Source organism: Aulonocara sp. 'chitande type north' Nkhata Bay, linkage group LG20 (genome assembly GCF_057382095.1).
Source record: "Aulonocara sp. 'chitande type north' Nkhata Bay isolate Kocher_YH1m ecotype deep benthic linkage group LG20, A_spYH_male_GT1.1, whole genome shotgun sequence".
NCBI lineage: Eukaryota > Metazoa > Chordata > Actinopteri > Cichliformes > Cichlidae > Aulonocara > Aulonocara sp. 'chitande type north' Nkhata Bay.
Window position 1 is genome coordinate 18,218,589 of NC_141363.1, and position 22,500 is coordinate 18,241,088.

At 41.2% G+C, this 22,500-nt stretch overlaps 1 protein-coding gene across 4 annotated transcripts in view; it reads left to right on the forward strand.

Annotated features, from left to right (window-relative positions):
• The window catches only part of atp2b3b (ATPase plasma membrane Ca2+ transporting 3b), a 103,616-nt gene extending 81,384 nt beyond the window's left edge, over positions 1 to 22,232 (forward strand). For 2 of the 4 annotated variants that reach the window (XM_086276685.1, XM_086276686.1), the window contains 6 exons: positions 245 to 458; positions 1,809 to 2,020; positions 9,329 to 9,436; positions 9,697 to 9,879; positions 10,874 to 11,033; positions 18,895 to 19,068. In XM_086276685.1, the coding sequence (XP_086132811.1) occupies positions 245 to 458; positions 1,809 to 2,020; positions 9,329 to 9,436; positions 9,697 to 9,879; positions 10,874 to 11,033; positions 18,895 to 18,920 (903 nt within the window). In that variant the 3' untranslated portion in view covers positions 18,921 to 19,068. Of the gene's footprint in view, positions 1 to 244; positions 459 to 1,808; positions 2,021 to 9,328; positions 9,437 to 9,696; positions 9,880 to 10,873; positions 11,034 to 18,894 lie in introns of all 4 variants that reach the window. The other 2 variants (XM_086276683.1, XM_086276684.1) reach the window with 1 other exon arrangement.
• The last annotated feature ends 268 nt before the right edge of the window (positions 22,233 to 22,500 follow it).

Below are 22,500 nucleotides of genomic sequence, written 5' to 3' on the forward strand. Positions count from 1 at the left end.
AAATTAACTGACGATAAAAATGTTAAACTAAATAAAAACAAATGGAAAATACAAAACGAATTTAACTGCAGACAGTCTGTCCTCAGCAACCTTACAGTCACTTTTAGATTACTTTTACCACGCAGACACACATAGACAATTAATAAAATAATTAGTAATTCCAACTGTAGAAGAAATAAATTACTGCAGGAGAACTTTATGCACGATTTGTGATACCAACCCATGGTTGCAAATCTCTCTGCAGGACTCTCCCCTGAAGGCGGTGCAGATGCTGTGGGTAAATCTGATCATGGACACGTTTGCTTCTCTGGCCCTTGCTACCGAGCCCCCCACTGAGGCCCTGTTGCTACGAAAGCCTTATGGCCGGAACAACCCGCTCATTTCACTGACCATGATGAAGAACATCCTGGGCCATGGAGTGTACCAGCTGGTCATCATCTTTACCCTGCTGTTCATAGGTACAGAAATACACTTAAAAATAAACACACATACAGGCTATATACTCAGATTGAGTACTGGTTGATACACAGGCTCAGGATACTTAAGGGTATAACTTAAGGATATCCTTCCCTTTATGCTAACCTTAACCTCTTAAGCCCCAAGCCTAACTGATCTCCTGCCTTTTGCCCCCGTATCAGGGGGGCATTGGGGCTTAAGAGGTTAATCAATTCAATTACATTTTATTTCTATATTCCCAATATACGACAGTAGTCACCTAAAAACACTTTGTATTGTAGGCTAATATGTACGACAATATTAGAAAGAAATAGCAACATCCCCTGTTAGGAAACATTTGATGGGAAGGAAAAACTGCCTTTTAACGGGAAGAAACCTCTTGAAGAACCAGGGTCAGGGTAGGGCGATCATTTACCATGGCCAGTTAAGAGTGAGGGGAAAGGGAAGAGAACAGAGAGACACAAAGGACACCTATCATGTCACCTAACAATAACTTTTTATCAAAAAGGCAAGTTTCTCATCAGAAAATTAGAGAGTGTATTTCTTCCACATCCAAACTGGATTCCACAGGAGCCTCAACTAAAGGCTCTGTCTTCCTTTGTACTTTTAAAAATTCTAGGAACTACAAGTAAGCGTGCATTCTTGGTGCTTTGATTGGATAATAATGTACTATGAGTTCTTTAAAGTATGACTTGTTAAAAAAAATTTTATGAGGAAAAGGATTTTAAATTCAATTCTGGATTTTAAAAGGAGCCACTGCATAAGCTAATACATGGTTGTTCTTTCTAGGCCCATTGCCATTCAGTTTTTTAAAGAAGTAAATTCAGGCATTTAGGGCTTTAAGACATACCTGTAGTTTTACTAGCTGATTTGTATCATCTGGTTTCATGGAGAAAGAATGAAAATTTATAATTTTTTCTAATAATATTGTCTAAGTGAAACAATATTAGTCCCAGCACAGAACCCTGTGGAACTCCATAACTTTTATGTGTGAAGAAAATTCCCATTTACATGCTCAGTTTGGAATCTATCAAATAAATATGAACAATTTCTTTAATGCCAACAGTGTGTTATATCATTGAGGTAAAATATTGTGTTGCACTGAGGACTAGCGAGTTCAGAAGTAGGGTTTGGCAATATGGAAGAAAACCTTAGAAAATTTTTAGAATAATATAACACACTCAACTGCACCTTTCTTTGTGACTTTATGTACTTAAAATTGTTTTTTGGCAGCATGGTAACATCCCGAATTAATTGGCCATGCTAGCCCTAACCTAAACCTGTCTATAATCTTACTACTAAGACCAAGTCTGAATGTTCTTTTATTTCTTCCTTTTTTCTGTGCTCTCCAGGCGAACGAATGTTCAACATTGACAGTGGTCGTAATGCTCCGCTTCACTCCCCGCCCTCTGAGCACTACACCATTATCTTCAACACCTTTGTCCTCATGCAGCTTTTCAACGAGATCAATGCTCGCAAAATCCATGGAGAGAGAAATGTTTTTGATGGCATTTTTTCTAACCCAATCTTCTGCTCCATTGTTTTGGGAACTTTTGCTGTGCAGGTCAGGTTAATCCTTTAACACCTTTTAGTATTTCATAGAGGAAATTTTGAGCCGCTGATGTTTTGTCCTTCTTATGGTACAGCATACTGTGTTATTCAAGTGCCAAAAACTAATTCCTCCAATGACCACTTGTGGCTGTTTCAAGAGTGAATCAAACCTCACAGACTCCAGTGTTAAAATGTCACACTTAAGTCCATGAAATTAAAGTGTTTACAGCATGCTACAAAAATAGCTTGGGTTGGATTTATGGCTAAGGTTCTCACCTTTATAATAACCGTATGAGGGATGAATTCTTATTAAAAATGACCATTTGCATTTGGTTCAGTTAAGTTCTATTCTAAGATGCAAGACTAGCAATGGAAGCTCATAGTCTACAAAACACATGTTTTTTTTACTGGAACTTCATTACATAAATGGCATGTCACTGACATGTGATTTATTTTAACATTTCCATATCCAGAACTCTAAATTATTTTTTGTATCATAATTATTTATAGTGAGACATAAATGAATGTCTCTTCTCAACAGTTTGGTAAAGGATTACAACATAGTTTAGTTTGGGGTAAAAAGTAATGTTCCCAAAAGAAGTGAGACTGTAACTGGGTTTTATATTTTAGTCATTTATTTTGCTGTTTTGGTCACTTTTATAGATTCAGTCCATATTTGGATCAATTGACTCATGCTGAACACATTAGCAATGCAATGAGAAAGGAACTCTGTGTACACAGAAATACAGACAAGAAAACAAAGAGAGACTGAGAGGAGGGAAGAAAGAAGAAGAATATTTTCAGAACTCTACGGTGCTTGTTGTTACCCTGGGTAGAGAAAAACAAGAGAGGGGGGGGCTTGAGGGGAGGAGCAGGGATTTGGGGTATAATAGTGATGAAAAAACAGATTTGTATTAAAATAAAATCAGAGAGATCTGAAGAGTGGAAGCAGCTTGAGAGAGGTGAAAGAGGAAGAAATAAGTAAGAAAGCTACAAAATGATATTATATGTGATATGATGGATCGTATTCACAGTGTGATTTCTGACTCTCTGGGTTGGTCCAAAGATGGCAGTGTCACTGATAAGCCTTGTTCCACGTGTAAATGATCAAGTGCTGTTGGTACATCCACTGAGGCATGTAGACCTTAGAGGACATAAGAGTGCTGCTTTACTTTGAGCTTAAAGAAGTGGTTTGAGCAAGCCACATATATTGTTTTGGAATAATTACTCTTAAAGTTTAGTTCTATACATTATATACATCTTTTTACACAGTAATGTAAGTTGGGGCAGACTGACTGCTCTGCCTAATATGGCAGAGATTCCCTGTTCTCAGCTTACAATCAAGTCTGAGTTACCAAAGATGAATCTGCCCAGGGGTCACAGATCTCCAGGGGTCCAGAAGTTTCCACAACTCAAGTAGTGGTAAAATCCAGTTTTAAGAGCAGCATTGTATGATTATGTAATGTTGATGTTTTTATCTGTATCACAGATAATCTGGAAAAAGTAGAAGAGGTTGTACTTGTAGAAGAGTTCAGAGTTCATGCAAAGTTTTAACTCGTGTCACTTGATCTAAGTGTGCTTTTAGAAACCAACAAATATTTGCAGGGTGACACAAGAGCAGTACATCTGATGGTTGAAGATAAGTTAAAGTAATATATTTCACATATATGGAGGTCATATGATTTCACTCACTCTTCTCAAAGCCCACTCCATGTTTTCCTGTTTCTATAAAACAAACAAACAAAAAAGCTTCATCTCCCAGTAAAGGGCAACTGCAAGCCTCTTCTCCAGTTGATTGTTTTTGGAATCAGAAGAATCCACACTCAAAGAAATCTGGGAAATACAAAAAATTACTAAAGTGTTCAGTGACTATATACTCCATTAAACTCAAATCTCATTCGTTTAAATCAGCACACTGCAGCAGGAACATATTCTATTTGTCAATGTTGAGTGTTTTCCCTGCAGCAATAAGACTAAAACACTTGCAGTCTTTTGTGTTGTACAAAAGACTGCAAGACTGATAAAATGTCCTGAAATAAAGGACATTTTATCAGAGCTGGCCTGATACAGGCTTTTGGGTGCAGATGGCCTTATACATTTTAGGCCAGTATATTTGATAGGTTTGTAGCTTGAACCTATCCGCTGGAACGTTAAGGACAATATAATTACACAAGACAATTACGCAAGACACGAGTAGGCAAAGTTCTTCATGTTTCTCGTGCACGGGAGAGACCGGACAAACGCCGTTCCTTCGCTTGACCCCAGTTGCTCTCGTCCGTTCTCCCGTACCACTGTTCTTTTATTGAGGTTACATGAATATGCATAGGTTCATTAACATATGACGTCTACATAGGTATACATGTGAACAAAGAATACTGTGTGTGTGTGTGTGTGTGTGTGTGTGTGTGTGTGTGTGTGTGTGTGTGTGTGTGTGTGTGTGTGTGTGTGTGTGAGGTCAAGATGTGACCCTGTGAAGACTCCCCAAAGGCTGGTGCCAGGACGTCTGAACAAAAGGCTCTTATACTCAAACAGATATACGTGTGTTTGCTATACCATAAATCAATAAGGAGAAGATAAACTCTCCTAGGGAGTGTGATCCATGCCAGGACACTCTGACTAGAGGAATGTATGCACCCCCCTCTACACAGAGTTAATAGGATGAGACATCCTTTCTATCTACAAATGATTATACACCTCTAAGCATATATGGTTAAATATTTCTAAGCATAAATGACAATCAACAATACAAATCTAACAATATTAATGAGTTGATATTATTTATTATCAAACCTATTTGCTGATATTTGCCTATTTACTACAGCAGAGACAAATGATGAAAAAACCATAATGGATTGAAATCTTGCAGCGACAAGACCCACAAGGTCCTCCTGCTCAAGAAGGCACATGTATATAAAAAATGGTAAATGGCCTGTATTTGTATAGTGCTTTACTTAGTCCCTGTGGACCCCAAAGCGCTTTACACTATATTCAGTCATCCACCCATTCACACACTGGTGATGGCAAGCTACATTGTAGCCACAGCTGCCCTGGGGCGCAGAGGCAGGGCTGCCGGACACTGGCGCCACCAGTAGTCTTGCCCAAGGACACCATGACCGAGACTGTCGGAGCCGGGGCTCGAACTGGCAACCTTCTGATTACAAGACGAACTGCCATCTCTTGAGCCACAGTCGCCTGTGTTAAATTTGCCAGTAACCATCTAAATGATTCAGAGAAGGTTTGGAATAAAGTGCTGTGGTCAAATGAAGCAATATAAATGCTTTTATGATCCAAAGAGCATCATCCCCACCCTCAAGCACAGAGGTAGAACCATTATGCTCTGGGGCTGTATTTGTGCTAAGCGTACAGGACAAATTACCTGAGCCAGAATACTGAAAATGGGCAATGGATGGGTTCTCCAGCATGACAGTAACCTAAAACACACCACTAAGCCAACAAAGGAGTGGCTAAAGAAGAACCACATAAAGGTCTATCTAGAAGTCAGACCTCAGTTCTGTAGAAAAGCTGTGGAGGGAGCTGAAGCTTTAAGCTGTCAAATGGCAGCCAAGACAACTAAGGAATTTGGAGCGTTTCCCAGAATCATTCTTAAGATCTGTGCAAACCTGGTGATCAGCTACAAGATATGCATTACTGCTGTGCTTGCCAACTATGGTTTCTCTAACAAGGTTTACCTTTAACAAGACCAAGAAAAACCACTTCTGCAGATGAGTTCAAGTTAGACTGCAGCATACTATCGACAACCTTGAGAAAAGATTATTGTTATGGCCGGTCTAGGGGACCCGACCGCAGCAAGAGGAATGATCCACCCCCAGTTCGACCCCAAGCAGCACATCACACCATCAGTTAAAATAAGGAATGGTTTATTTACAGGAACGAAACAAAAACGGGTTTCATAGGAGTCACTCAGGCTTTGGGGTGGACCCATGCCAAAATAACAAAGAAAAGGAAACTAACTCAGAGGAGCAACTGCTTGCCTAGCCCCAGAGAAAAATAACCAAACAATAATCACTTACCTTCCTGACTAACAAAACATGAGAAAACTGTGCCCAACTTCCTCCTGGATTCACAAAGCAACACAGGGCATGACGCAGCCCCAGCCGATTGGGGTAAAACCGAGGATGGATGGATTGCCGTCTTCAACCGCGCCATCTTCTACTCCGCCTCCAGAGCAGCATCCAATCCGGGCACACCATCTTCGGGATCCACCACTCCTGGAGGCGCACCTGCACACTCACATTTACATGTCAGAACCCCAGCACACGACGGCAGTCATAACAATTATGCATCCATTGTTAAGATGAGCTGAAACTAGAATTCTAGCCATAGAGCTAGCTCTTCTGTATGTATTACTGTAGGGTCTACCTTACAATATAAAGCGACTTTAGGTGACTGTTGTGATTTAGCGCTGTATAAATAGAATAGAATTGAATAGACACACTCTTTTGGTTGGAGAATGAAAAGCGAGATGTACAATCCAAGAACACCTTTCCTACACGGAAACACGGTGGGGGGAATATTATTCAGCGGTTGGAATTGTGAATCTCATCAATGTGGAAGGAACTATGAAGAAAAAAGCATACAGTGGGGCAAAAAAGTATTTAGTCAGCCACCGATTGTGCAAGTTCCCCCACTTAAAATGATGACAGAGGTCAGTAATTTGCACCAGAGGTACACTTCAACTGTGAGAGACAGAATGTGAAAAAAAATCCATGAATCCACATGGTAGGATTTGTAAATAATTTATTTGTAAATTAGGGTGGAAAATAAGTATTTGGTCACCTCAAACAAGGAAAATCTCTGGCTCTCACAGACCTGTAACGTCTTCTGTAAGAAGCTTTTCTGTCCCCCACTCGTTACCTGTATGAATGGCACCTGTTTGAACTCATCATCTGTATAAAAGACACCTGTCCACAGCCTCAAACAGTCACACTCCAAACTCCGCCATGGCCAAGACCAAAGAGCTTTCGAAGGACACCAGGAAAAGTATTGTAGACCTGCACCAGACTGGGAAGATTGAATCTACAATAGGCAAGCAGCTTGGTGTGAAAAAATCAACTGTGGGAGCAATCATCAGAAAATGGAAGACATACAAGACCACTGATAATCTCCCTCGATCTGGGGCTCCACGCAAGATCTCATCCCGTGGGGTCAAAATGATCATGAGAACGGTGAGCAAAGATCCCAGAACCACATGGGGGGACTTGGTGAATGACCTGCAGAGAGCTGGGACCAAAGTAACAAAGGTCACCATCAGTAACACACTACAACGGCAGGGAATCAAATCCCGCAGTGCCAGACGTGTTCCGCTGCTGAAGCCAGTGCATGTCCAGGCCCGTCTGAAGTTTGCCAGAGAGCACATGGATGATACAGCAGAGGATTGGGAGAATGTCATGTGGTCAGATGAAACCAAAGTAGAACTTTTTGGTATAAACTCAACTCGTCGTGTTTGGAGGAAGAAGAATACTGAGTTGCATCCCAAGAACACCATACCTACTGTGAAGCATGGGGGTGGAAACATCATGCTATGGGGCTGTTTTTCTGCCAAGGGGACAGGACGACTGATCCGTGTTAAGGACAGAATGAATGGGGCCATGTATCGTGAGATTTTGAGCCAAAACCTCCTTCCATCAGTGAGAACTTTGAAGATGAAACGAGGCTGGGTCTTCCAACATGACAATGATCCAAAACACACCGCCCGGGCAACAAAGGAGTGGCTCCGTAAGAAGCATTTGAAAGTCCTGGAGTGGCCTAGCCAGTCTCCAGACCTCAACCCCATAGAAAATCTGTGGCGGGAGTTGAAAGTCCGTGTTGCTCGGCGACAGCCCCAAAGCATCACTGCTCTCGAGAAGATCTGCATGGAGGAATGGGCCAAAATACCAACTACTGTGTGTGCAAACCTGGTAAAGACCTATAGTAAACGTTTGACCTCTGTTATTGCCAACAAAGGTTGTGTTACAAAGTATTGAGTTGTATTTTTGTTATTGACCAAATACTTATTTTCCACCCTGATTTACGAATAAATTCTTTACAAATCCTACCATGTGGATTCATGGATTTTTTTTTCACATTCTGTCTCTCACAGTTGAAGTGTACCTCTGGTGCAAATTACTGACCTCTGTCATCATTTTAGGTGGGGGAACTTGCACAATCGGTGGCTGACTAAATACTTTTTTGCCCCACTGTATGTAAAGATTTTGAAAGAAAGCTTTAAGTAGTCAGAAGCAAAACTGGGTCTGGGTTGTCACTTTGTCACCTTCCCCCACGACAATGTTCCAAATTATACCTCCAGAAGACCAAAGTGAATATTACTGGCTGGCCTGCACCAAGCACTGACTTGAATCACATTGAAAATTCGTGGACCAAGGTCCATGCCAGAAGATCATAAAATCTGGAGGAGCTTGAGAGATTCACCAAAGAAGAGTCCGCGTGGATTGCTCAGGAGACATGAGTGAGACAACAAATGACTGCGGGCTGTTATCGAGCAAAAAGGATAGGCAAATGATTGCTTTTTGTGGAAAAAAAAGTATTTCTGTCTTCAAAGTAAAATAATATAAGCATCCACATAAAACTAGGATATTTGGCTGTGTTGAAATTCTCTTGTTCCATTTAACAACACCTGAGAGTTACTTTAATAACAGACATTTTCTGGGTGGGAGGTTAGTAATTCTGACCTCATATGTATGTGTACATACCTCTGCCACATTAATCACAACCTGAAAGTAATATCATCCTTTATTTAATATAATCATTTGTGGTTTTTACTTATCAGTGTTAGCACTAACATATTGAAAAGCCTGATGTTCAGACATTGTCCTCTGAGTAGAAAAAACAACAACAACATTCACATTCACACACACACCAATGGCTGATTCCGTACGAACCTCTTGCTTTAGTACTTTGCCTGATGATACTTCAGCATATAGATTTGTGGAGCCAAGGATCAATTACAAACTTTCTTTGTTTGCTGACCCATTCTAAGCCACAACCACTCAAATAGGCTCTGGTATTCAACGGTAATCACCCATCTATGTACTAACCAATCTCGACCCTAATTAGTTTGCAAGATTAGATGAAATTGGGCATGATGAAATAGGGCTCAGTGTTAAGCCCTTAGGACTCCCCTTTTTGTTGGGATTGTAAGTTTTGGTGGCATGAGAACTCTGCCCCTATCATGGGACTTGTGTCATATGCTAAGAAGTGTGAAAGTTAGTGATGGATAGAGCAGAGCTACATGGTGTAGCACTGCTTTCTGCTTTGTTTGTGTATATGTGTAATGAGTTCTTTTCCTGTGTTTCTGCTGCAGATCGTGATTGTGCAGTTTGGAGGGAAACCCTTCAGCTGTGCTCCTCTCAACATCGAGCAGTGGCTTTGGTGTCTGTTTGTGGGAGTTGGAGAGCTGCTCTGGGGGCAGGTAAGTAGCTCTTTAGCCTGCTGAATCAAACAACACTAAGCAAGTGTAGGCTGGCAGACCTGGTTTTTTCCAAGGTGAGGCTAAGGAAATATATTCACACTGCCTGAGAGAACACTTCAGAGCTATTTTGTGCTAAAACTGACAGTTAAATAATAAACCACTGCATGTGAACTAAGGTTGGAAAAGCACACACGCTGCTCATTATTTTGTCACTCTGGTTTGTTCTGGTCAAGTAACATTGTTACAAATCTGGCTTCCAGGTGATTGCTACAGTTCCTGCAGAGCGACTGCCGTGTTTGAAGGAGGCGGGGTTGGGACTAGAACCAGGGGAGGAGGAAGGGGAGGAGCTGGCAGAGGATGAGGAGGAGATCGACTGTGCAGAAAGAGAGCTGCGCCGTGGACAGATCCTCTGGTTCAGAGGCCTCAACCGTATCCAGACCCAGGTACTGTTTAACCAGGCCCTAACCAAAAGTCTCACCAACAGATTTCTAGACATGTCAGCCAGAAGCTTCACTTGGTCATGACCACAAGCAGTTTGTTTAAGGTTAATTACAGATAGATTGGGGAATCTTTAAAAGATGTGGTATGTAATCACAAAGAGCTGCACTTCTTTAGTCATGTGCAGCATGATAAAATCCACATTACTATGGGAGTGTTCTTACTGCCTAAATAAACTGTTAGTATCATGGCCGTCACACGCTAACTAAAGAGACTTTTGGAAAGAAAGAAGTGCTGCATATTTGACTCTTCTTTGAGAGTTACAATTTTAGATTTGTTCTTACTCTTCAAAAGTCAGTCTCTCTCATCCATGCTGTTGTGCTCTTCTGAATTGTGCCAAACATAATGATTCAGGTTTTTGTTTTTCTCTCTCTCCCCAACGCAGCTAACCTTTTTGTTCCACAAAGTCACAATCACACAATGGCCTTCTCTACCTTGAGAGTGCTATTTTAGATGCTCAGAAACATAACAGGAGATAAATGGTGTGAGTGTATGTGTGTGTATATGTTTGTGCGTGCAGGAGTGAGTATTTACATGTTGTACGCAAGCTTATGCAACTAGACAGGCCACTGATTCGCTTGATTGCTTTGATTGATTCTTGCACAACTTTGTGTGAGAGCGGACTTTAAGACAGGGAAACGACAGCAGTCTCCTCCTAAGGAGTGTCAGAGAGCCAGCCCAGACTCTTTGCTTAAGTGCCTGTCTTTGCATAAAGTGGCCAGTTTTTCATTAAGAGGGTTTGGTCTGAGTGCGTAGTGTGTAGATGCACAGATTTTGTTAGTAATATTCATGAATCAGTTATGATACACTGAAATCAGAGAATTTTTTACTCTGTCTGTGACAGGAGAATCTTTTAAAAGGACCAAAGACACACGCACACACTCAGACTGGACTTTCCTGCCCTTACTGAATGATGCTGTTTGTATCTCTGTCCTGCAGATGGAGGTAGTGAGCACGTTCAAGCGAAGCGGTTCGTTTCAGGGAGCGGTGAGACGGCGCTCCTCTGTGCTCAGTCAGCTCCACGACGTAAACACTATCTCTACCCCCTCTCACGTAGCTCTCTCTACTGCAACAGCCAATACCAGCCCAGCCCCTGGGAGTGAGTCCGCCGAACGCATGTACACACATACAGAAGCATTCGTGCATACATGCACACACTCACACACTCATTCAGAGACACAGAAACACACACTCGCACCCACTCAACCACCCACACACTGCCACACAGCTGCACGGCACGTGGACTGCAGTATTTTGACTCTCTATGGTTGTGTCCCTCCGGCTCGCTCGCTACTCGTGTTGTGTGCAATGTGTCCTCTGTTCTTTGCTCTTATTCTCCCTTTCAAACAGCACCCAATCCTGCCACGGCTGTGTAGTTCTGGTATTGTCTGGTCTGGTCCCAACCCACTCCTGGTCCCAGGCCAGAGACTGTTTTTGTTGTTTGTCAGTGCAGGAGGGAGCTAACTGTTCTCTCTCTGTCTGATGTGCCCTGATGCAAAAGATGCAACACTTTTATAAGTGACTCAGATTTTAAAAAAACAAGGAGTTTGTTATGCATAATTCTCAGAAGCTACGGATGCATCCTGAAGTTTAGAGAGCAGATAACAGCTCCTCCTGCACAATGTGTTATTTCTTGTCCGTGACTGAGGTCAAGCGTAGTTACTGTGGTTTGCCTCTGTTGTAAAAATCTCTATTGTAAAGGTGTCTTTCTATTCTCTGAACAACAACACAATGTAGTACTTCTCTAATACATTCTTGAGTCTCTACATACTTTGGAAAATGCTACAAATATTTTTCACTGCCATAGAATTCATTATCATTAACAAAAGGCTTCCATGTGGCTTCAGCAATACTGTAAACCTTCGAGTATAAAAGCCCTATAACACACTGCTCTTTTTAAGAATGTAGTTTTATAAAGAAACGGTTCCTTTTGCCTCTATCTTTCTAGCTTTCCTTCTTCCTCTTCTCTCACTTTTGTTCGGTGCTGAAATTGTTGTCAACTGGTTATTTCTGTAACAGTATTTCCAGCTCCAACGTCACAAGTTTGGCCCCCTGACGTCTCCAAAAAGTCCTGATTTCTCTCTCTGTCCACTTTGTTTTTCCTCACCCCTTTCTCTCTCTCTCTCTCTCTCAATGGCAGTTTTCTCTTTCTTGTCTTTCTTCCTTATTTATGAGATATTACAGGTTCCCTGTTTGCAGAAATATTATGTGAAATGTTTTCTAATTGTTCTTCATAAGTAGAGTTGTTCTTTTGTAGTGGTATTTAGATTTTATCAGATCTAAATACAGGCTCTTGTGTAGCATACTGATAAGATTTCTTTAGTAGGTTTCTCTTCATTTAATTTTTTTTTCTCAGTTTTCTTGGACCTTACGTTGTCCTTTACCTCATCCCTTTTTGTCATCCTCCATTTTCTTACTAGAATAGCAATCACCCTTCCATCTTTTCTCTTGATTTCTTTGTATGTCAGTTCTGCACGTCTGTGTGAAAGCCTGTTTGAACACGTGTTCTTTGCTGACATATCCGAGAGCTGCAGTTTGACTTGTGTGTATTCTCTGTTGGCGTGTGAGTGTGTGCACCTGTGCTCGTATACCTGTCTGCGTGACTGCGTGCATGCATGTGTGTGTTTGTGCTGTCTCTTCATTTGATTGTCATCAACCGTCTTCTCAGTTGCTTCTCTTTACCTTTCTTGCTCCCTTCCGTCCATCCTTCCCTTCCTCCATTTCATGCTGACCTCCTCTCCACCATTCTCATCACATGTAGGTGTAAATACAGAGAGGCCCAAGGCAGCACTGTTGACACCTCATTGTCACAATCACCCTGTGCAGACAGTAGGAGGAACCTGGCCTTTGTTTAAGTACTTTGGAAACATATCCTTCACTTCAACACTTTATAATATAGCATGTTAAAAAAATCAACACTGGAAGTAGAACATTGGTTTGGTGTAAAGTTGGTTGTAGAGGAGTGGAAGGAGGGATGTACAGTCCAAGTATGAAGCAAGTTTTTAGGTCTGCTAGCTCATTTGCTTGCTTTTTCTAGTCTTCTACCTTAATTCGAATAGCTTGTTATGTCCAAATCTGTTACTCAACAGCAGCGTGACACATACTTTTTACATTTTGCAGCCATCCTGTAGTGGCTGAGCCCCTGATGGGAAACAAAATGGATTTGGACAAACAAATGGAACAGGGAGAGAATGTGAAGGACCAAGCATTAACTTTGAGTCTGATGTGACCCAGGTTGTGTTCTCTGAATCACTTTGTGCTGTCTGGAGGCATCCAGTGGTCAAATAAAATCTCCCATTGTTCTCAACTCCAGCTTGGTTTATGCAGAAAATATGAATCCGAATGTGTCACAAGCCTAAGCCAGAGAAATGTATATATATATATATATTTCAGAAAGGGTTTTTCTTAAACGAGAGGTCAGGTGAACCAACAATGAAAGTATGGTGCTAACACATATTGTAATGTGCCTGGAAGAGTATTCAGCCATGGCTCTTTATGCATGTGCCAGTCAAGGTGAATCTTTCCCTCTGTATTAACTGAAACAAAACAACACTTTCTTTACGTGGGCCAAGATTTTGCCATAAAATGCTACCATTCAGCTAATGCATGCTGATTCTTCTGTTAAAGATTTACCACGGACTCTAAGTGCTTTCTGTAATGATTACAGAAAGAGATTTTGAGATTAAATATTATTAAAATAAAAGTTAAAATAATATTTTGAGAATGAAGTCAGAATGTTGAGATTTAAGTTGTCATTTCAAATCAAACACTGCCACAGCTACTATACGCTCTACAACTTGCATAGTCAAAATTGTGTTTTAGCTTTTGTCTTTTGAGTTTCATCTCAAGATTTTGACTTTATTCTCAAAATTAACAGTAATGTTTCTGTTCTTAATGTGGCCCTAATATGCCATCTATAGTCCCTTTGGTCAAAATCGTGATAAAAATGCTTAACCATTTTTTGTGAGAAATTTGTGAGTATTGAGATGTTCTTTGGTTGTAGACATTACTGCTATCAGTGAATGTCCGCATTCTAACCTGCTTACAGTGGGTAAAGTGTGCTTTTACACCCACAATCCGGAGGAAAATCAAAGTCATGGCTCTCTTTTGACTTTGTGTTACAGTAATTTGAATGTTTATTGGAAATTGGAAATCTGTGAGCACCATTTTTATTTTTTCACAAGCGGTGTGTAAGCAAGCGTAGTTGCACACATAACACATAGCTAGAACTGGATTTTATAACAGCTTACAAGGGGTATAAATTAATCTTTTTATAGTGACATTTTTTTAGAAATAAAATCCCCACTTTTTTTTCAGTATTTTCCTCTTCTATGCCAGTGCAAACATGTACGCATATGACCTGATGCAGTGTCCAGTTTATACCCTGCAACTCGTCCAGTGTCAGCTGGGATAGTCATACTTTTCTGGGGCAAATGGACTGAAAATTGTTTTTAAAAATATTTAAGGTAAAATTGGCCTTGTAGTAGTTGTGGCTGTCCTGTAAACAGTTTTACTCTATGATTATTTATATTAATTTGTTAACAGTGTGAAAGAGATTTGGATTGTAATACTATGAGTGACCACAAGTTTAAGTTGGCAGTGAAGCTGTCACAATTCAGGAAATTGTTTTATATTATCACCCTTTTTTTTTTTTTAATGACCTCTTAAGATGAGGGAAATGTCCTCTTCATTGCCAGGGGTTGGTTGTCTGATTGGACCAAAGCACCAAATTCACATTACTTGCAGATGCCCATATGCTATCCAAACAGAGTGGCCTGTCCCCCAGCATTGCTGCTTATCCACAGTTTGTTTCAGGGACAGACTCTAATCCACTACCCAAAGTTCTTTCTAAAGCAACCAGACTTGTGCCCTGTTGAATTATGGTGTGCCTACACCCTGACATTGACACCACTGACTCCCTGACCAATTCTATGAGAAGACAGCAAAGGCAAATCCGAAGGAAATATCACAAATAATAAGTGGAGATATAAAAATGATAAAAGTCTTTGTTTATTGCCGTCATTCACCTGAGCTGTGTTGGATCTTAGAGATTCCTCTGGATCTTTAGAAGTGATCTATGGATCCAGTTTCATTTCATTTCAAGCTGAGTTAGTTAATTCCATGAGCAAGTCCCATTAAAGAGATTAACCTTTAAGTTTACTTTTGTCGGGAAAAAACAAAGGGCAATAAGCTATTTTACTCTAATCCATTCAGTTCTTTAGTAAAGAATTTTTAAATTAAAAATTAAAAAAATACATCAGCCTCCACCCTTAAATGGGATGTGAGCATATGACATATGAAGAAAAGATGCTCTTAATGCCACAAGGTGTCACTATGGATTACAGCTCATTATACCAGGGGTGAATGCCTCTTCAGTTGGGCCTCAATTCGGGAATTAAGAACCATTAACCAGTCATCTACCTCACAGCTTCTCCCAGTATTTATGTTGCAGTCTCTTCTCATCAGCAGTTCTTTTGCCTCTCTATCTTCCAGCGCCCTTTTTTCTCCTCGTACTTTAACCATCATTGTTTTTCCATCAAGCACTGCTGAAAGAGCCAACAGGGAGAGAGGGAGAGACAGAAAAGAAATGGTTGAGAGGAATAAGTAACACAGCAGTGCCCTGACCTCCGGGCCTCTCTGGTCACACTGGTGGGCGTCATATACTCGAAAGTTTACTCTTACCATGGAGACAAAATGAAAACAAACCGAGCACTGACGAAGTGAGAAAGTAACATTCTGAAACCTTCTCAGGCTGCATGAGGTGTTTTTCTACTGTCTGACATGCTCTTTGGAAAAACAGATAAGCACTGAACCTACCGCTTGACCGTCTGTCTGTACATCTGTATGTCTCTCAGTCTATCATATGAGCCAGAGTCATATATAGAGACTTCTCCTAGTTTGGCCAACTGCAGCATTGAACTCCATTCAGCTGCTTGACCATCCGCCTCTCATAATCACAGTTGGGACTCCAGTAGGTGTTGCAGTGAACATGAAGCTTTTTCTTTGCCGATCTCATTCGGCCAAACTGTCTCTGTATAAGGCTCTGTCTGCCTCTGCCTGTCAGTATATTTGCATTAAACTGTCTCTCTTTCTTTTGAGCTCATGCTGCTTCTTTTCCTCTGTTTGGGCGTTGGAGATGGGTGCATGGACCAACTGCTATGGCAAAGGAATGTGTTTATGCACGCATACACCACCTTGAAGTGCACTCGTAAAACTCACTTGTGCGTGTGTTTGTGTGCGAGCATGTCTGTGAGAGAGAGGGAGAGACAGAAAGAGAGTGTAAGTGACAAAGATCTGATTAAGCATGACCTGACTGTCTCTCTCTGTGGCAGGGCTGACACCCAAGCTTCACTCTTTTCTTACTAGTAATCTAGCTAATCACATAGTGTTCTAACCTGCTGATTCTTCATGATGTCACTTTTCTGTTTTGCAAGATTTGTTATTTTACATCCCGCAGCAACTTCATCGTCATCATTCTTGTCACTCTGCTCTCCTGTCTGTCACTGCTGCATGGCACACAGAACACTTTGCACATGTGCATGAGCACACGTGTCGGGGTGCTGACTGAATGACTCACAGTTTGGCTGTGTTTATAAAGCAGCTCTCTTTAACAAACAGCTCCCATGACTGACAGCTGCCCGATGCATGCGGAATTCAGACTCCAAACTGCACGATGTGGAGATAACTCTGGTCCACTCTGCTGCATGCATGTATTATTTATGTGTGTATGTGTGTTTGGTCACTGCTATAGGTTCTTGCAAAATTCTTCTTTTATTGTATATTGAATTAACACACTCACCATTCCTGCTTCTTTCTCCATTTGTGCCTAACAAACACCTTCATCTGTGTGTGCATGCCTGTGATCCTGTGTGCTGAGGTATGAGTGTTTTTCCCATGCATAATGTATCACCAGCCCAACAGATTGCACACACACAAACAGCCATATAGACACATATGCCAAGTGTGTGTGATGTAAAGTTTCTGCAGCTTTAGTGTTTTTTGTGATGGTGGCTACTGAATGTTTTTGTCTTGTAAGGTGTGACCGATGTGTGAGAACTGACAGAAACATGTCATCAGCCAACTCATTTTAAAACTATTTATTTTTCACTTTTGTGTGTTGGAGACACACAGGATCAGGTGGATGTCTAGCTGACGCTAAATTAATCCAGATATGATGTTACCCCAGTATAATTAATCTTCAATTGTCAGACAGATTGCTATTAAATTAGTGCAGTGCCATGGTTTGGATGGTGATATAGTTAAAAACTTTAAACAAGATCTATTCTGCTTATTTAACAATGTGGTGTAGCTTCTGAAAAATGTGTTTCTATCCAGAATGGATCATACATGCAGGCAACACAAAGGACTTAGGTGGTTATTACATGATATGGTGATATATCTCAATTAAATGAAATGCACCAATTTATTTTCAAGATGACCTATTCTGCTGTCTTATAACAACCTCTCAGGTCATAGAGGTCCTGTCTGAAAGAAACTCGTCCTTTAACACTACCCTCACTTTAAGCCAACTTTCTTTTGATTGGCCTCCCTTCATAAACAACAGGTCTAAGCAACAGCTAGAAGAGACTTCTGTGCTCATAGCCAGGGCTGTTTTTGTCTATGTTAGGGATGTCCACTTTCAATGACATCATGCAGATCCAGATGTAGAAATAAACTACCTAAAACAACATCTATCTAAACAAAGTTATAAATATATTTATTTAATCCATGTTTTCCTTTCCATGGCTATTTGTCAACCTTCTTCCATACCAGTCAAATGATTATATCAATTTGTGCTCTCACGTCATCTTTATAGCATTTTCTTAACTTGCTTCTTACCTGAATCCATGCCATAATATAAATATTAAAAACATAGGTCTTACAGTATTTATGCTGCTTTTAAGAATACAGTGTTAAAATCTATGACATCAAGGGGCTTAGGGCATGAAGAAGTTGGGTTTGATCACTCTGGGCAATTAAAGATGCATGATTCAAAAAGGCATCTGTGGGGCAGAGCGAAAACAGCTAAGTAGGGATTTGAACTAATTTGTCAAGTTGTTCAGATGACACATACTATTTAGCACCTTAAAGCCTAAAATATAATATCACTTATTCATCATTTATTAAATGCTTTTATTGTGTTTTTACTTAAATTCTAAATGTAATTCATGTAAAATAAATAAATTCATTTTTTTTTTAAAGCTACTGCTCCGATGGGGATTTTAAACAGGATAAATCAAGAGCAGAAGATCAGAATCAAGACCTAGCTAACAGTGTGCTAGCTGTACATTTATATTTAGCAGACTGACACAAGAAGGGTATCAGTTCAGATTTGTGTATTTGAGCATTTTAAAAATCTTTTTCAAAATCTTTCTTCATACTAAGAGTTTGATGTTTATGTTTAGCTTAACTTAAGTAACAAAAAAACAAAAAAAAGCAAGAGATATAGCGCTAGCCTAACCATATCCAAAGTTAAGAGAATGAACTTACCATACAATTAAGGGTTTCTTATCCTTGAAAATAATATTGATGTGTCGATTAGAATGATTGATATCATTCTGAAGAGCACTAGTCACTTGCAGTGTCAAAACACCTTAAATCTTAGTAAAAAAAAAATGAAGCATATTTTATCATTTCAAAATATTATTTTACTTGTACTCTGTTTAAAAAGTGGAAGATTGATGTGCCTTTGTCCTTTGTCCTGAGCGAGTCCTATTAATTTCAGCTTCCACAGCAGCTCTTGGTCAAAAATTTAACTGACCATTAGAAGTTACATTGCCTTTATTTTAACTGCAGCCACCTGGCCCTGAGTGTCTGCTTGTCTCTTACTCTGTTTGTCTGCTGGAGGACACAAGTGGGTCTGTCTTTGGGGTCCCATGTCTCCTTTTTCTCTTCTTTTTCTCTGACTTTCTCCTCTGTCTTTTTTGTGGTCTCTCCCTGATCTCTTTTCTTCTGGGCAGATGCGAGTGGTGAAAGCATTCCGTAGTTCACTGTACGAGGGCCGGGAGAAACCGGAATCCCGCAACTCCATCCACAACTTCATGGTCCACCCAGAGTTCCTCATCAATGACCTCATCCACAACATCCCGCTGATCGACGACACCGATGTGGATGACGAATCAGAACTCAGCAGATACCAGCACCTGCACCCGGCCCTCCGCAAGCCGCCCCCGCCTCCCACCCAGCCCCAACCCCCGCCTCGCACCCATCCCACCCGGCCCTACCGCCAGTACAGCCTCCCGGTGACCCCATGCAACCGAAACAACAACAACAACAGCAGCAGCAGCAGCAGCAGCAGCATTGATTCAATGGTCGCCTACAGCAACCGAAACAGCACCAACGCAGTCATCACCTACAACCGAAGCCCCCGTCATCACCACCACCACCTCCACCATAATCATCATGGCAGGGACAGGCCGGTGAAACCCTCAACCCCCTACCCGGCCCATCTCTACTGTGTGGAGACCTCCTTATAACTGATCTGAACTTGGGTTTGGGAGGGGGGGTGGAAAAAGGGGGGATGAAGTTAGGGTGAGAAAAAGAGAGGGCTGAGGACCTACACACATGACATTTTCATCTAATCGCCCTTTCAACAAGCTCACAAGAGGGAGCAAAGGACAAGGAGGGAGTGGACAATGGCCGGAGACTTCTGCTTACAACTCCCTGAGAACATGTTGCCACTTTCCCTCCCTTTGCCCTTACCCCAGCCCTCTCAGTCTGACTTCCCACCTTCACCCCAGTCCCTCCCCTCCTTTACCCACAAAACCATCCAACTCAGTCTGTCACCCCCTTCTTGTGGAACCCCACTCACCCTGCCCAGCTGCACACCAACTTCATGCACGCTCTTGTCACACACACCTGCAGGTCTGCTTTGGCAGGGTCTGAGTGGGGGGGGGGGGGGGGGGGGCAGACGTCCAGAAGAAAACCACACATTCCCTAATGCTTCAGCAGAACAAGGCCATGCGGCTATGGGGGCTGACTCACTCCATTTCTATTGGTGTTCATCATTAATGTTGTCGTCACCCACTTTCCACCACCATTTATCTACCACCATTTATCTGGGTAGATTCTGCAGCCGCTTCAAAGTCACTACTTTGCTTGTAGTATAAGTAAAACGCTTTGTTAAAGCTTTAACAGTCATTTCCATTTCCCATTCATTTATTTCCCAACATAATGGTGCTCATTTATTTCGTTCTTATATATCATTTTATTTCTTCTCAGAAACTTTGAGTTATTTTTCTTTCATCCCTCTTTCTCGTTCATTGTGTGTACGTATATTGTCTTGTCTCTTCTGAAAAAAACAAACAAAAGCATAACAAAAAAAGGTTGCTGTTCATTTAAATACAATGGCTGTGACAATGTCTAAAAGATCAGGGCACTTATATCTATGTATCTGTCTATAGGTACATAGATATAAATGTTTGGGAAGCAACAACACAGAACTCATTCATCACCTCACTTTGTCTTTGAATGCTGCCCCATTTGTTCACATGACCTGTTATCTGGAATATTGCTCTGAGATGAACAGTGTATGAGATGTCATGTTAATTTGGATATATTACTGTGTAAATTTCATTTCAAGCCTCCTGCCATATCCCCAGTATGCATGGGGAATATCTGCACCTGTCACCTTGGGCAACCTCCATGGCTGACATCCTCTTCCAGTCCCTTCATTTCTGTTCCGTGTCCCATCGTCTTCTCTCTTGCTGTTCCTCCTTTGCTCATTTTGTCGCATTACGTCCAAGAGTTTGTCGGTGCGTGTGTGTCAGCTTTTTTCTTTTTGAAAAAAAAGCTGAATGCTTGGGAAGCATTAACCCTTTAAATGCCATCAAACACGCAATGCACAGGCGAAGGCCCTTTAAGACTTAACGTGCACTCGGTTGGAAGCCCCTCCTGCTCACATGATCAGGTCGTCTCTGTTACGTAACCAGCGCCCTCTGCGCAGACAAAAGGATTGTGCCATTTTAACCTGCTCAGTGTCTCAACCACATGCCCGCATCTAATGTCAGTGTTCACTTTTAGATATCAGGTACAACCAAGAAGAGCATATTGTAAATGTTATTATGTCCTTGCGCATTCCCCTTCATTACTCTGTACAGATATAAGGCTATGTGTTTTAGCTAGTTAGCTCCATTTAGCATAAAGAGCTAGCCTAACTTATTCAGAAACACCTGTAAAGCACTCCAATTACCACGTGACGTCTCCCTTTTAAATTTTTGAGTTATGCAATTTTGTTGCTTTTGTTTTGTGCCAGGGAAACAAGCAAAATCTTAGTTAAAGTCTGACAGCTTTTCATATTGGGGCGACTGTGGCTCAGGGGGTTGGGAAGTGTATCTGTTACCGGAAGGTTGCCAGTTCGATCCCCGGGCTCTCTGTCCTGGTCGTTGTGTCCTTGGGCAAGACACTTTACCCTACTGGTGTTGGCCAGAGGGGCTGATGGCGCAATATGGCAGCCTCACTTCTGTCAGTCTGCCCCAGGGCAGCTGTGGCTACAACCGTAGCTACATCCACCAGTGTGTGAATGAATAGTGGCATTGTAAAGTGCTTTGGGTGCCTTGAAAAGCGCTATATAAATCCAATGCATTATTATTGTCACAATATCTATGAAAACATATGACACACAGATAAGGATCTGTAAATGCCATCCTAAATGCAGATATAACAATAGTAGTGAGTGAAGGCTGATAGTGTTTGATACAGGGGTTAAGCCTATACATTGATGGTTCTGTAACCTTTAAAAAACACAGGACACGTGCAGGTCAAAATCTCTTCTCTCTTGGCTGTCAAGAGACATCAAACTGCTACAAGAAAGAGCATCATTGTGGTGACAGTGGACTGTGCTGCAGGAGGATGTTTTAGACAGCAAACAAGAGGAACTGCTGCTGCTACACCACAAAGCTCACAGTCCCAATAATGGTCTCATAGTTGTTGACACATTATTTCCACTTTATGCTGTTTATGCAGCTCCAAGTCTCATTTATTAAATTATTTTAAAATTAAAACTGGATGCAATAAAGATTTCAGGGCTTAAAACATCCCCAGCCAGACTCTGGACAGCAGGCTCATGAAACAGGTAGTAAGTTTTCTTTGTGACACTAATCTAGATCTATTACAGTTTTTACAACAGAGCTTTCTTAAGGTTTGCTGTTGTGGTGCCTCATCATATAAAAGATGAAAGGGCATGGAATTTAAACTTGCTGCATTTCATTCACTTTTCAACACACATCCAGGAAATAAGGCCAAAGCCTCTGGTAACAAACAAAAGTATCAACCAAGTCCTTTCCAGGTCATAGCCCTTCAGTGTAAAAAAAATAGAACAGCTCACTAGTGTTTAAAAAACAAACAAACAATTAACCACAATTACCCATATAAAAAAACATCTGGATAGACAAACAGTGAAGTAAATGTAGGCTTGCTAAGCTGGAAACCAATCATCTAAACTTTGAGAATCCCTAAAAGAAATGGTTAGAAATAGAAGGATAAGTCATGGTTTTAGGAAGGTTTGTGTGCAGAGTGATTTATGGGTCAGGCTAAGTACACTTCTGTATTAAACCACATCTAACCTG